Raw genomic sequence first — 14040 nt, forward strand, 5'->3', positions numbered from 1 at the left:
TACATTTCCACATGATAAGCCACTTTGATTGTGTCACTTTTTGTTGTGGCCAGGTCGCTTCTGATAAAGAGCTATATAGCTCAGTGGGCCTTACCTGGTAAACAAAAAGTGTAGTTTTCTACTGCTGTTGCTTCCCGTATAACGAGAGGGTGGAGCTTCTCACATTTCATTTTGTATATTTTTTACTTTTCTAATTCAATGTTGAAACCGTTTATCCAGTAACCTTTCGTCCGTCTGTCTTTCCACTACAACTGTTGTAAAGATTATCCAGTATTACTTAGCGTGCGGTGATGTCTTGCTATTTAGCGACTTAACCTACTGGAGGAATCGGCTAAAATTGGTTGGTTGGCAAAAACTTGCAGATGCAAACCGGAGGGAAAAGGACTGTTTTCGAAATGCAAACTCGTGTCTATCCGGACGTCTACCTGTCGACTTCCGTACAGCTAATGCCTCTTGAACACAAGTGCATGTTAGAAAGCATTGCATAATCCATGCGTAGGTATGAGTGATATTTCTTAACTTGTTTAATTAAAAATATATATTTTGTTTGCACCCCCTTTATTTCGGTAATTGTATGATTCGGTGACAAGTATATCCCATGGTGGAACAGTTTTTCAGTGGCAAGGGTTGTTTGATAAAAAAACAAATTGGTAAGGATACGGTAGTGCAGCAAGTAGATCATTGAATCCGTCTGGGGTGGCTCAGTGAGCGCTTATCCATTCCTATGCTTGGGTTTTCTCCAAGCACTCCAGTTTGCAGTTTCTGACCACGTGTCAAACGCTCCATTAAAGGAATTGGCCACACATACCAATGTAGACGGACACTCCTGAAATAAGAGTCTTGAAGCTCACTTGAGGGTTTTCTGGATAAGTAGGAAAGCGTTATTAATATTATTATTACTTTAAATAACAAGACACTCTGCCCTCAATCTCATGGAATAATGTCCCGTTGCACTCAATGGCCCATTAGTGTAATGAACACTGACAATACATTTAATTTGGCATGCAACCATTACAGTAATGCATATAATGCATTTCAGGTGGACAACACTATTAGACAGTGGCTCTTGCCATCACAGCTGGTACAGGACAAGGTTGTCCTGTACCGCTCGAGCCTATTCAACTTGCATTTCGAACAAATCATGCCAGATGCCCTTGGACCCCTTCACAGTTCGGTATCATTTGGAAGAAGAGACATCTCTTCAACCTTAGGTTTGCAGATGGCACTGATCTGATTTCAGGCTCAGAAGAAGAGTTGTCCGACCCAACCTGTAGACCAGACAGAGCTTTGGCAACGTCATATGGAATGGAAATTAGTGGCAAACGGAAGAGCAAGGTGATGATCACAGTACTGGGAAAAGTGTTAATGCTGACGCGCATGACACGTACGTCCGCGGAGAAACAAGTAAAAAATAATGAGCCTCATATATTTAGGGGCAGACATCGCACGGATCAGAATTGTCATCGTGATTCATGACAATTAATAAAATCACGGATGTTGTATCGCTGCAAGCCTGTAAAGGACTCGTAAAACCACGTGTGGCCATTGAGCTGAGAGAGGAGCCAGGTGAGAATCCGGGCACTGGCTTATGTACGAGCTGCCGCTCCATGTGACCCTGAGCGCAGCACCTTGATCGGCAAGCCCTTGACGTCGTCCGTCCTCGCCTTGCCTTCTCTTCGGAGGCTGCGGAGAAAGGGAAAAAAACGTCCCCAAGATATTCTGAAAGTGTTTATTTTCATAAATAATTTATTTGTAGTGAGTAATAGGATTGCCTGCTGTCAGAGGCTGAGCCATTACGGTTAAAATTCAATAGTTATAATATTATTTTGTTACATTTTTTCCCTTTGTGTGAAATTAAGGTTAATTTGCCTGTGATTAGTGTGTTACTAAGAATGGCCTCTCATTAATATGTGTCCCATCTTCAAATGCTGACAGTTTGCAGGCAGATTAATTACTCGTCTGTGTAATGGATGAACACGATCAGGAAACCTCTCATTGCGTATTCATGAAAACTCGCGCTCGGATAATTGCGGTGACCTACAATTTGGCAGAAATTTGGCAAGTGTGTGTGTGGAAGTTTTGTTAGACGGCTACATGCCCTCTCATCAGAATTTCACACCCAATGCTTGGAGCCTAGTTGCGATGATGTTCTTTTTTGAAGTTATTGTTGTCGTCGTCGTCATCTCCCAATTGTGTACTTTCGGCATCGTTGCCACGAGACGGTGAGTCCGTTCGGTTCTCTCGCAGCCCTGCCACCGAGAGGAATGCTCGTCGCCCGACCAAACAAACCGTCGATATCACAGGGGCTACCTTCACGTGACCTCTGGTCCACACAGTTAAGGGGGGGGCAGCACTATCTCACCAGCTCTGTCACCCGAGAGCAAAGGCTTTTGACAAAGCGGTCAAACCGGTATCAATTTTTATTCTCCGAGCTGGAATTTACCCAAATTACGTGCGTAAACGAATTTAATGTGATTGGGATTTTTGTGCAATCATTGGTGACGAGGCTGACACCATGAAATCGCTACAGTTGGGAGCCCAGTTTAATGGCCGGCAGCTGCCTGGATTTGAATTCGATATTAATCAGTGTCAGCTCAGCGCTCTGACCTCTTAGCCGCTTCACACACGCTGTTTCTCATTGTCCATAGCGGACCTGAACAGCGTGCGGTTTTCTGCTTACCGGACGGCAATGAAGCTGAGGCGTCTACAGAAAGCCCTCTGTCGTATGTACCACACACGCACGCACACACACATACACACACACACACATACACACACATACACACATACACACACACATACACACACACACATACACACACACATACACATACACACATACACACACACACGCAAACACGCGCACACACACACACATACACACACATACACGCATACACACACGCACATGCACACATACACATATGCACATACACACACACACATACACACACACACATACACACATACACACACATACACACACATACACACACACGCAAACACGCGCACACACACACATATGCACACACATCGTCAACAATTTCCCAGTAAACTTTGACCATCGCAATGGATTGGAATGACAATCATAGGTTAGGGCAGCTGGGAATTTTAATGTGAATTGGGCCACAGCGATTGTTTATTTAACAAGTTAAACGTTTTAGACGACAACAGCAAGGAGATTTTGTAGTCGTCATCGGCCTGAAATGTCCAGCATCCCGATGGGTTTAGATCGTCACAATGAGCAGTGCATGAGGTGAAAAGCAGGATGGATGGCCGTGCGTATCACGTTTGTTTGAAAGTGAAAGCACACAACCAAGATACATAATCGCATCTTTGCACAGATTAATCTCCAAAGCTGATGGCCAAAAAAGTTGTTTTGTTTCACATGGTGAAATATATTTAGCGTAATTGTTTATGGCCCACAATGCACCATGATAGATTGTAATGCATTGTGTAGGCTTTGAAGATATATATTCGTAATCGAGTAATTATATTGAGGTAAATGCTGCAGTGAAGTTATGACTATATTAAGCCTTTAACCAATAAAAACCTGGAATACGCCTGATCTTCGTTCAAAGAAGCTAAGCAGGTTTGAGCCTGGAGAGTGATTGGATGGGCGACCTCCATGCACAACAGGGTGCTTTAGGCGGCTACACGGAGAGCATCAGAGGGCAAGTGCAGGTAAAATGTATTGTTGTAGGGAACTTTCTATGCTCCCCACCTTCATAAATCCACACTGACCAGCAGAGTGAAGCATGGCCCAAATAACCCCCACGACCAACACGACATAGGGAGGCCCTCCTCATCCAGCAGTGGACTGACAACAGGGGCTCGACGCACACGTGCAACGAAGGGAATCCGTTGATCGACGTACGTAGTGACGGTGCGGTCTGCCTGTCCCCCAGAGGTCGCAAACGGGTTTTGATTCCTTACCCGTACCCGGCCGCACCAGGGTCGCAAACGGGTACCCGTACCCGTACCCGGCCGCACCAGGGTCGCAAACGGCTACCCGTCCCCGGCCGGGTACGGGTAGCCGGGTATTGGGTAGGGTACGGGTATCGGGTACCCGGTTGCGACCTCTGCTGTCCCCCTCTCCCCCGACTCCCAGTGGACTTGGTGAGCCTGGGGGCGCTGACGACGCAGCTCGAGCAATGCGGCCCCGACCCCCGCACCCCGGGCCTCGGAGGGAGCGCCGGCAAGGGCCCCGGCGGGAGGGGAGGCCCCCACGAGCGGCTGGTGGGCGCCACCGAGGTGGGCCGCCTGCTCGCCGAGCTGTACGGCGGCCTGGAGAGCGGGCAGGGCCAGCGCCTCGTCGCCGCGCCTCTCTGCACCGACATGGCCCTCAACTGGCTCCTCAACGTCTACGACCCGTGAGCCCTCGCACGGTCCGCTTCGTGCAGCTTGTCGTGCGTGCGGGACCCCCCCCCCCTCCAGCCTAGACCCCCACCCCGGTGCAACTGCACCGAAGCCCGTGGCGCTGAAGGGGGGGCCGTTGGGGCGGGGAGGGGCCCAGGAATTGGGCTATGAAGAGAACGATTGGGGAGTGGGGGAGGAGGAAAATTGGACGGGGGGGGGGCAATGTCATTCATTATACCAGGGCCCTGAAGCTGCCGTGTGGTGTGTAGTGGTTAGCAGGCTAGACCCGCAATCCAGAGATCTGCAGTTCGATCTCCCAGCGTGGTAGATAAAACAATGGGCTAGGTTTGTTAAACCCCCTCTGTCCACCAAAGCAGTGTAATTTGGAACACCACGGTGAGTCTATTCGCAGTTCGCGTGTGTGGTGGGGTAAAGTGTGGGTACTCCCCCCTCTTCCAAGACGCCTGGCCAGTGTGGAAGAGTGGAAGAGTAGGCCAAAAATACCCTGTAGACAGGGCGCTCTAGAGCATCTATATAGTGGAGACTCTTCCACCAGCAGTGGCGTGAACAAAGCAATTACAGGGCTGCACCTTTACCTTTTTTTCCATTTTTTTTTTTAAACCAGTGCCCATGCCAAACCACGCTACGCCAACTGCAGAGAGCACGGGCCGGGCTGCTCCAGGGCCACTGAAGCCGGTCGTTTGTTAGACGGCCTGTCGGTCGATTAACAGCTGCGCATTAGGAGAACTTTTGTGTATCGCTTAGCGGCAATCCATTATGCAGCCGCTGGACCACTGGGCAAGTCATTCATTGTTGAACAACTTGGCCAATAAGCGGCCGTTCATTAAGAAGACTCCCCTCCGACTGCGAGCCGGCCGTTGGTCATCCGTTCAGAGGAGATCCATCTCGTAGTTTTGCCGGCCGGGACGATCGGAAGGGTTTTTTTTTTCAGTATCAAAAATAAGATTAGGTTTTAGCCTGTCTGGCAATAAAACGGTTGTGTTAAGATGTTCGAACACCAAATAGAAACCTTTTGCAAGGAATCAAGTCTGCATTAATCACACGCACTTGTGGTGAACATGCAAAGAAACGTCGATAATTATTTATGCATTGTCTTGGAAACTGCTTGGCCTACACCAGAGACGGCCTTCTTTATGGCCTAGTCTCGCCAATGTCAGACCAGAGAATGCCAAAAGGCGAACAGTACACACCGCAAGTACGTATGGTTAATGCAGACTTGATTCCTTGCAAAAAGAACATCTTAACACCTTCTTCTTGGTTCTTTCGGTAAAGTCACGTAGAAGGGAAATAATAAAATAATACAAATAAAACATAATAAAATTCTCACGACGTTTCGGCCACAACGCAAGCAGCCGTCATCAGGTGAAGAACAGGTCTGTTGGGAAGACAGCGCATTTTTATTATTGTATTATTTCCCTTCTACGTGACTTTACCAAAAGAACCAAGAAGATGAATCCCTGCAGTCACGAAAGCTTTAAATCGAAAAATTTTAACACCTATTTTATGTCCAGAAAGGGTTAAGCCTATTCTTATTTTTCATACTTTGAAACTGGCAAAAAGGTCCCATGGGTTTTTTTTCAGTTGTGCGAATGAAGATTGTCTTATTGGGAAGGTTATTGCTGCTGGGATGATCAGACGTAATTTGAAACTGTTTGCATTCAAGGTCACGGGGTGTTCGAAAACACACAAACGCTGTCATCGTCTCCTCTTGTGTCGTGCCTGACGTTAGCAGCTGTGGTTCTCTGAGCTAGGCAGTAGGGGGCTGGTGGATCATGGAGGGATGAGGAAGACCAAGTCACCGATTATACGTCTGAGCGGGGCGTTCGGTCTCGTGATAAAACGATGATCGGCTAATATATACCGCACCTGTTCTGTCCGAGATAATAATGCCTAATCCCTCGAACTAAATCAAAACACCGGAAAAAAAAACCTCCCCAAACAATAAAAATCAATTGTGTCATTATTTCGTTTTTACTCTTTAACCGCGAGACAGCTTAATGTTATCTACGTTCCGTACCGCCAGCTGTGATGGGTCAATTTTTCATTAAATGTTTCCCCTGATGTTGTTTGCAGGAGCCGCACGGGGAAAATCCGATCCCTTTCTCTTAAAGTGGGGCTCATCTGCCTGTCCAAGGCCCCGCTGGAAGAGAAGTATAAATGTGAGCTGCAAGGCACACAACGTCTTGGCTTTGGCCTCCTCTCATTGCTATTACAGTCAGTATATATCTCTCTACGATGTTTATCTTGGAATGTAAAGCCCACTGAGCTACATGGCTATTTTTCCGAAGCGACCCAGCTACAAATGATAGCTCAAAGAAAGCGGCTTATCGCGTGGAAATTTAAAACAGCAGCCAATCACTCTAAGCGCACATTGATTCTAAATGTGGAGGGAGAAAAACCGGAGGACGCGGAGAAAAATCCACGCAATCACGGGGAGAGACTTGCAAACTCCAAATATACAGCAGGCGTCAGGGTCAGGATTGAACCCACGACATACCAGGCGAGGGAGTCAACATCTCGCCACTGTGGCGCCCCACCGTGTAGTTGTGCTGCTCGGCAGAACTCGGAAAATAATAAAGGTGGAGCCTGCATGGTGCTCGGACGGGTGACCACCATGCATAGCAAGCTGTGGGGATACATGGTGAGCTGTAGTTTTGCGGTACAGCAAAATCCACCGTGAGAAAACGTTTGTTTTTCCGCTACTGTGCTCCCCCGACCTTCGCAAACCCGCACTGAGCACCGTCTCCTTAATTATTGTGACGTAACAACCCCCACGACCCGCACGGCGCGGGGAGACCCTCATCATGCAGCGGTGGTCTGGCAAAAGGCCACTAAGTCTGCATATTGTGTTGCTTTCATCATTGTAACCGCCTCTGATGCAGGCTCCATGGAGTCATGTGCCGTGAATCCTTCACGCACCTGTGATCAGCGGTGACAGACGAACGCGCCTGGCGGAAGCACGTGCACGCATGGCATGCATCATTAGCAATTGTACTCGGTGGTGGCCGCTGCTGTTCGGTCTGGCATTATTTGCATCTTTCATACATTCGGACAGGATTCCTTATCTGACGGCGAGCGGGCCACATCTAGCCAACAAAGGCTCTCTGGGCCACCGAAACATAACGAGATATAGATTAGTGAGATGAGAGAGAGATGAACAAGAGAGGTAAAATAGCAGTAGACACGAGATACAGATTCGCGAGATGACGGAGAGATAAGCAAGACATGGAGACAAGCCCACAAAGGCTCTTGGAGTAGCCCCCAATACTATGGCCGTCCAAAACGATAAACAGATGGGTGAGATGAGAGAGAGACGTGCACGAGAGATGAGCGAGTTGTAGACCGGCGATAAAGGTTGAGTGAGATAAGCGAGCGAGAGATGACCAGGAGGGAGATGCAGTATCTCAAGGCAAGGGGGGGGTGCACATGTTCCGATGTTACGTCACGTCGTCGTACGACGTCGTAATGTCTTTCTGTGCGGGTGACACGCGGCGTCACATTACCCGCCAGGCACAAGCTAACATCCTTCTGCGACTCGCCGTAAAATATAGGCCAAAGAACCCTACATAACCTCAGACAGTTGTTGTTGTTGTTGTTCGTTTGTGGTACGTACGTTGAACTTCTTTCGCACCGTACATCGCCAACCGTGCTAACCGGAGGCCGTCGTCGCTGTTGGTGCAGACCTGTTCCGGCAGGTGTCGGGCCCGGGCGGGGGCGGCTGTGACCAGAGGCAGCTGGGCCTGCTGCTGCACGAGGCCATTCAGATTCCCCGGCAACTCGGAGAGGTGGCCTCCTTCGGGGGAAGCAACATCGAGCCGAGCGTGCGCAGCTGCTTCCAGTTCGTACGTTCCACCGAGACCACCACCACCACTTTCGCGCGGTTCATGAAAGGGTAAATAAATGTTAAGGCGCAGCCCTGCAATTACCTGTTCACGCCGCCGCCGGCAACAGGGACTCCACGAGGGGGGAGCTCTGGAGAGGCCCTCTCGAGGGTGTTTAACTTACACTTGCGTGCAGGCAAGGCATCTTTCGACGAGGTGAGAGGGCCCACACTTGACCCCAACGCACCCGGACCTGCCGATCCACAAACCAAACGGTGTTACCCATCTACACTGCTGGGCGGTCGGAGGCCAAGAAGATTCAAGAAACTTGCACCATCACTTCAACTGCTTCTCCTGGGAGGGGCATCTTATTTAATCGGCGACTTCTGCAATCTGAGTCCCCCCAAGCATGCTAATCGTTAGACCTCGGCAGCAGATACAAATGTAACGGTTACAAGCCAGTGACGTTGCTTCATTATGGTTAACCGACTGAGATAACTGGCAGCGTGACAAAGACAAAGATCCCCCGTACAGCCTTAACAGACTGTAGGAGCAAGTGCTGTTAGCGAGCACCTATCAAGGCCGGCACGGCACACGAGAGGGGGTGGGTGGCCAACACCGCGCCCGGCCGCCATTGTCTCCCCAGTGGCGATGTTCACACACCGCACCAGGTACTCGTTTGAGGCTGAGTCGACCTAGGGGAGGCCCCAGGACCCGTTCAAATAATCGTCACCGCTGTCAGTGGCGGTGAGCGGGAATACGAACTCGGGTCACCGGATTCGTAGCCGCAGCGCAACAACGGCTGCTCCACCGCTCCCCACACACACACACCCACCGACGTCACACCAAAGTCACACCAAAGTGTCTCTCGTGGCAGAGTGCCCCTAAGCCAGAGATCCCCTTTCCCATTTCAAGCTCTGGACAGCAGCTGTCCATCTGCCGCAGCCACGAAGGCCCCAGGGCCATTCCCTTGGCTTCTTCCATCCGCCAGGCAACCCGCACAGACAGGGCCTGGTGGGTCGGGTCAACGGTTGATAAATGAGCCAAGGGTCCGGGAGAAAATAAGTTTTCCTACGTGTTTTTATTTTTTAACACTTTACGTCGAAGTTCGAAAGCGTTAATGCGTTAACCTCCGTCCATCTGCCTGCAAGAGCGGGTCACGGTAACCCTTGTGAAGACGGTCCAATTCTTAGTGAAAATGATTATGGCATTGGGAGAATCGGACATAGGGTTACCCGAAACTTGGCAAGAACATTCGGAGATTTGTGCACATCACAGCGATTGTTACATTTTTCAGCGCTCCCCTTGTTTCATAAAAAAAATCTTAAATTCTTCTATCTTCATGGCAAATTTGTCATTTCGATTTAAAGCTTTCGTGACTGCAGGGATTCATCTTCTTGGTTCTTTCGGTAAAGTCACGTAGAAGGGAAGTAATAAAATAATAAAAATAAAACATAATAAAATATTATATTATTTTATTATATTATTTTATTATGTTTTATTTTTAAATAAAACATAATAAAATATTATATTATTTTATTATATTATATTATTTTATTATGTTTTATTTTTATTATTTTATTACTTCCCTTCTACGTGACTTTACCGAAAGAACCAAGAACATTTTTTGTCATTCTTGAATAGATGTAGTTGTTTCTTAATCGAGTGGTAAGTCTCTCCAGTTGCGTGGGTGAACAGTGGTGGTGGAGCTGCGACCTTGCCCAATCCTGTCCATGCGGCTCACAGACTTCAGTTATTCCATTTTTCATAGCTGGGAATTTGTATTCATCAAACAATATGTATCTTACGAGCATAAAAACACGTAAGAAAACATGACAAAACCTACGCGTACAAAAATGTTTTATTCCTCATTGTTTTGTTATGCTTTGGTATTTTGCCACCAATTAAATGCTAATCCCATTATAAGGACACTTGGTGGAGTCATCCATTCGCAACCCCCTACTGTGAGTGCGCTCCGTTTCACGCTGTTTTCAAATTACGTTTTCCAATGCAGCATCATCAGATTAAGGCTGCCAGAGTTAAAATAAAGGGGGGCAAATTACGGGAAGTAAAAAATTGTTTATGCGATGGCTTGCCCCATACGCTTAGTCATTTGGTGACTACGGTGGGAGCGTTCACTCACTGCACAGAGAGTCCCTGTTAAATTTTGGTGATTAGTTCTATCCCAATGTCTACGCTGGGAGCGTTAACTCGCTGTGCACGACAGTCCAGTTTAAGCTCGGTGATTAGTTTTAGCCCAATATCTACGTACAATTAAATTTGCATAAATAATCGTTGTACGGTACTTGATTTGTACGCGCACAATTAATTAGTGAGTATAGTCATCGATTTTTGAGCAATTAATTGTTGCACCACTCTTAGTGGGCATCGACCTCCTGGGACAACTCGGGATTTTTTTTATGGACAATGATTAATAACCTTCAACTCTTAAATGAATGAGCAAATGAGTAAATGATTGAATGGACGGACTTTGACCCAATCCAGTGGCATAGCTATCGAGTGGACAGGCGGCGCACACGCGACAGCTACCCTGAACCGTGTCTTAAGCACACTTGAACTTTTCAGTTTTTTCTATTAATACTGGTAGGAACCACCTGGTTCCACCAGCCCACAGGGGATTATTGTGTCCGTCCATCCGTCGTGCATCCAAAAATGGGAGGGGTGGGGCTGGGTGGAGAGGGGAGGGTGGAGAGGGGCTGGGTGGGGCTGGGTAGGGGGTGGGAGGGGTGGGGCTGGGTGTGGAGGGGCTGGTCACCCCGTGGTGCCCTTATAAAACTCAACGTTTAACCTACTCACGCCGGCTTGTGCCCGCCCTCACAGTCGGCCATATTTGTGGAATACACCACGCCGCCGTTGACCCTGGCCATTGACGGAGCAACCCAACGTTCCTACCAGCTCCCTCCGCAGGAATGTGCTTTTTCCACGTTGTATTTGCCGTGCAATCACGACCTTGCCGAGTAGCTCTTTTGTTACCATCTCCAATACCCCTTTTTCTCGAGTGACTTGAGATGTCTTGCATCAGAGGCACGGTACGAATCATCATGGGCTTTTATCAACCCACTGCTGGTTGAAGACCTCCGCAATCCATCATCATCTCTCACCTCCTCCTCCTCCTTCCATGCGTTTGTCCTTGCCAACCTTCTCCACGCAGCCCTATCCTGCCCCATCTCTCTTTCCGCTCCTCGGGGCCACCATGTCCAATCGCACCACATCGCCCCACCTCTTCCTTTGCCTTCCTCTTGATCTCTTTCCTTCCACTTGCATCTCTTACACCTTCTGACCCACATCATTCTCCTGTTGTCTCTCCACATGACCGAACCACACCCGCAGCCTTTTCTCTCTCTCTCTCATCTTCTCTGTGATTTCTACCACCTTGAGGCTTCCTCTCACTTCTTAATTTCTCACCCTGTCCTTCCTTGTTAAACCCAACATCCACCGCAACATCCTCATCTCTGTGACTGCCTTAGCTTGGTCCCTCCCCTCTATCTTGTGTCCCAGCACTCGGCCCCGTACAACAGCACCGGCCTCACCACAGTCTTGTACTATAGACTGCACTATACACTACATTATACACTGCACTATACACTACACCACACCAGTCATCTCTCGCCATTTCAGCCATCCAGCCCTTGTTCTTATCTCTCCTTCTAGTGATCCATGAGCACCACATCTTCATCAGCTCTCACCATCCTGCAATAAATCGTCACGTGATGATGACCACGACGACAATTAACTTCACTGAGGCCCACGGGCCGGAGTGACCCAGTCACCGGGGCTATGAGGATAACCTCGCCACGGATAAAGATGAAGATAACCTTGCCACCGTGGCGCCCACGGTGACAAGATGTTAACTACCGCACCTGGTATACAGGAGGTCGGGGGTTTCAATATCGACCCTGATGCCTGTATATTTGGATTTTGCGTGTCTCTCTCAACTTGGTCGTGTGGATTTTTCTCTGGGTCCTCCGGTTTTTACCTCCACTTTTAGAATCGTGCATTTAGTATTTGGCTTATATATACGCACTTAAAAAACTCTACGTGACAGTGGCGGCTCGTGACATCTCCACTAGGTGGGGCTGATGTGAGTGACCTCTGAAAATGTGGTGTTCTAATTAAGAACAACCTCGTCGTGTTTTTTGGCCTTCCCGTGAAAGTGATGTAACTGTCTTGTCTACCAACGGTAGGCATTCATAAACAGCACGAAACAAATCAACAAAGCACTCAAATGTTGTCCCCATGACCCTCAAGTCCACATTACACAACCCCTTTGACACTGCAAAAAGCCGTGACCTGCTACATTTGCACAGCGCAACCTAAAGTCGTGACCTCGTCTCATTACAGCCACGGGCGTCTCTTTCCCCGCCCTGAATGGGTCTCACACAGCGTGGCTACAATGCTAGGAGCTCATCGCGACGAACGAAGGGGACATCTCTCACTCGGAGGACGCATTCACAGCCGCCCCGAGACCTCCCCTAAGCACAAATCTGCAATGTTGCAGCGATTTCTAATATTAACAACTTAACATGTTACCTTCATTAGGCAGTTCACGTTGAAAGAACCATTACACTTTTTATTTTGTTTGACACACAACAAAACATAGAAAAGTATTTTTCTTAGAAAAAATACTTCTCATCTCGAACTGCTTGCCCCAGCGCCCCCAGTGGACGAACCCCGCCCTGCTACGTGATAAGCCACTTCGTTGAGCTTTGATTTGTGGCCAGGTCGCTTCTGAAAACAAGCTACACAGCTCTTAGTGAGCCCTACCTGGTGAAATAAAAAAATAGTTTTAAGAGAGGTGGGAAATTGAACAGTGTTCCCAAGTATGTATTTGCACCAGGGCCCACGCCAATCACACTGATGCCGCTGTGCCATCACCCTCGCCCGCCCCCCCGTCCATCCCATGTAGGCCAACAGCCGTGATATGGTGGAGGTGGGCCGCTTCCTCGAGTGGATGAAACTGGAGCCGCAGTCCCTCGTGTGGCTGCCCGTGCTGCACCGCGTCGCTGCCTCTGAGACTGCCAAGCACCAGGCCAAGTGCAACATCTGCAAGGAGTGCCCCATCGTCGGCTTCCGGTCAGAGCCCAAAACGAAGTCGGTCACCACCGTCGTTGATGCTTTCAGCTGCGCCTCTGCAGACGCGCAGCTCTGATAATTATCCGAGACGCCAGAGGAAATCGAGGAGGGGTTTTGTAGCATTGTAAGGGTAACGGTTAGCGGGCTGGATTTGCAATCCAAAGGCCGCCAGTTTCATGCTGCCTGTCGCCTGATGAGGCTGGTTGTAATTACCGGCGTAACATCATGGTTGCTCGAATTGTAAATGTTGGGGGTTTTAATCTCCAACACAACCGGTTTGTTGAACTCGTAACGAATTGGCACGTTTTGTTTACGTGACAAACCTCACTAATTGGCTGTGTCGGGTGGTGGCGGGTTTAACGAAAACATTTGTATTTACGCGATATAACCCAACAAAAACCTCTTATGGCTCCATGCTGTTGCCTGGCATGGCGGTTGAAACTATCGAGCAAAGGTTATTTAATCTGCCCAACCCATTTCACCCAGCAGCTCAAATGTGGTACAACAGCAGTCAATTTGCAGGTCACCTCTTCCGGCGTGGAAGAGTAGGCCAAATATGACCCCATGGGGAGCGGCTCTCTACAGCCTACTCTTGCCAAGTCCCTCCACGCGCAATTGCTGGAGCAAACAATTGCATTGCTGCACCTTTACCTTCTTCTAGAATCAGAATATTCCGTTTTACTGGAGGAATCTTATAAATTCAGAGTGTGATGCATTCAAAAATATATACAATAATAATGGACAT

At 48.6% G+C, this 14040-nt stretch overlaps 1 protein-coding gene across 1 annotated transcript in view; it reads left to right on the forward strand.

The window, feature by feature from the left end:
- The window catches only part of LOC144947799 (dystrophin-like), a 330156-nt gene that overhangs the window by 293926 nt on the left and 22190 nt on the right, over positions 1–14040 (forward strand). Inside the window, exons 41-45 of the mRNA XM_078877152.1 lie at positions 2615–2723; positions 4112–4373; positions 6454–6539; positions 8062–8222; positions 13129–13295. Coding sequence (XP_078733278.1) covers positions 2615–2723; positions 4112–4373; positions 6454–6539; positions 8062–8222; positions 13129–13295 — 785 coding nt within the window. The remainder of the gene's footprint in view (positions 1–2614; positions 2724–4111; positions 4374–6453; positions 6540–8061; positions 8223–13128; positions 13296–14040) is intronic.

Source organism: Lampetra fluviatilis, chromosome 47, assembly GCF_964198595.1.
Source record: "Lampetra fluviatilis chromosome 47, kcLamFluv1.1, whole genome shotgun sequence".
In the NCBI taxonomy this organism is placed as follows: domain Eukaryota; kingdom Metazoa; phylum Chordata; class Hyperoartia; order Petromyzontiformes; family Petromyzontidae; genus Lampetra; species Lampetra fluviatilis.